This window comes from Corvus brachyrhynchos, unplaced genomic scaffold (assembly GCF_000691975.1).
Source record: "Corvus brachyrhynchos isolate BGI_N302 unplaced genomic scaffold, ASM69197v1 scaffold47, whole genome shotgun sequence".
Lineage (NCBI taxonomy): Eukaryota > Metazoa > Chordata > Aves > Passeriformes > Corvidae > Corvus > Corvus brachyrhynchos.
In genome coordinates, this window is record NW_008239292.1 from 691,424 (window position 1) to 692,120 (window position 697).

The 697-nt window shown below is 73.6% G+C and overlaps 1 protein-coding gene across 1 annotated transcript in view; it reads left to right on the forward strand.

Moving 5' to 3' along the window:
- Positions 1-6: 6 nt before the first annotated feature.
- The window catches only part of LOC103619920 (histone deacetylase 5), a 2,056-nt gene continuing 1,365 nt past the window's right edge, over positions 7-697 (forward strand). Inside the window, exons 1-3 of the mRNA XM_017740489.1 lie at positions 7-152; positions 332-416; positions 588-692. Coding sequence (XP_017595978.1) covers positions 45-152; positions 332-416; positions 588-692 — 298 coding nt within the window. The 5' untranslated portion in view covers positions 7-44. The remainder of the gene's footprint in view (positions 153-331; positions 417-587; positions 693-697) is intronic.

Here is a 697-nt window from a genome sequence, read left to right on the forward strand (position 1 = left end):
GTCCCCGGGGCCCCCCAGGTTTCGGGCACCTGACGAAGCAGCTGATGATGCTGGCGGGGGGCCGGGTGGTGCTGGCGCTGGAGGGGGGGCACGACCTGACGGCCATCTGCGACGCCTCCGAGGCCTGCGTCACCGCCCTGCTCGGCCTCGAGGTACAGGGGACACCCCCGGGGACCCCCCAGCCTTTCCCCGGGGCTGTATTGGGGCGCACACCCCGTGCCATGCCTCAGTTTCCCTCCTCTGGTTGGTGGGGGGCTCCGGTCCCGTCCCTGCCCTCGCTTTGGGGGTGCTGGTGGCAGTTTCGGGGGTCTGACAGGGTGTTCCCCCCCAGCTGGAGCCCCTGGACCCGGCCCTCCTGCAGCAGAAGCCCAACGTGAACGCGGTGGCCACACTGGAGAAGGTCATCGAGATCCAGAGTGAGAACGGGGGCGGCACGGGGGGTCCCCGAGGGGTCCCTGGGACTGACCCCGTCACGGGGGGCACGAGGGGTCCCTGGGAGCTCCCCGGGCTGTCCCTTCTTTGGGGGTCCCACGCAGGCGGGGTGTCCGCGGGCCCGTCCCAGCCGTGTCCCCTCGCTGTCCCCTCAGGCCGGCACTGGGGCTGTGTCCGGCGCTTCGCGGCCACCGTGGGCCGGTCCCTGCTGGAGGCGCAGCGCGGGGACACCGAGGAGGCCGGGACGGGGGCCGCCCAGGGCCCG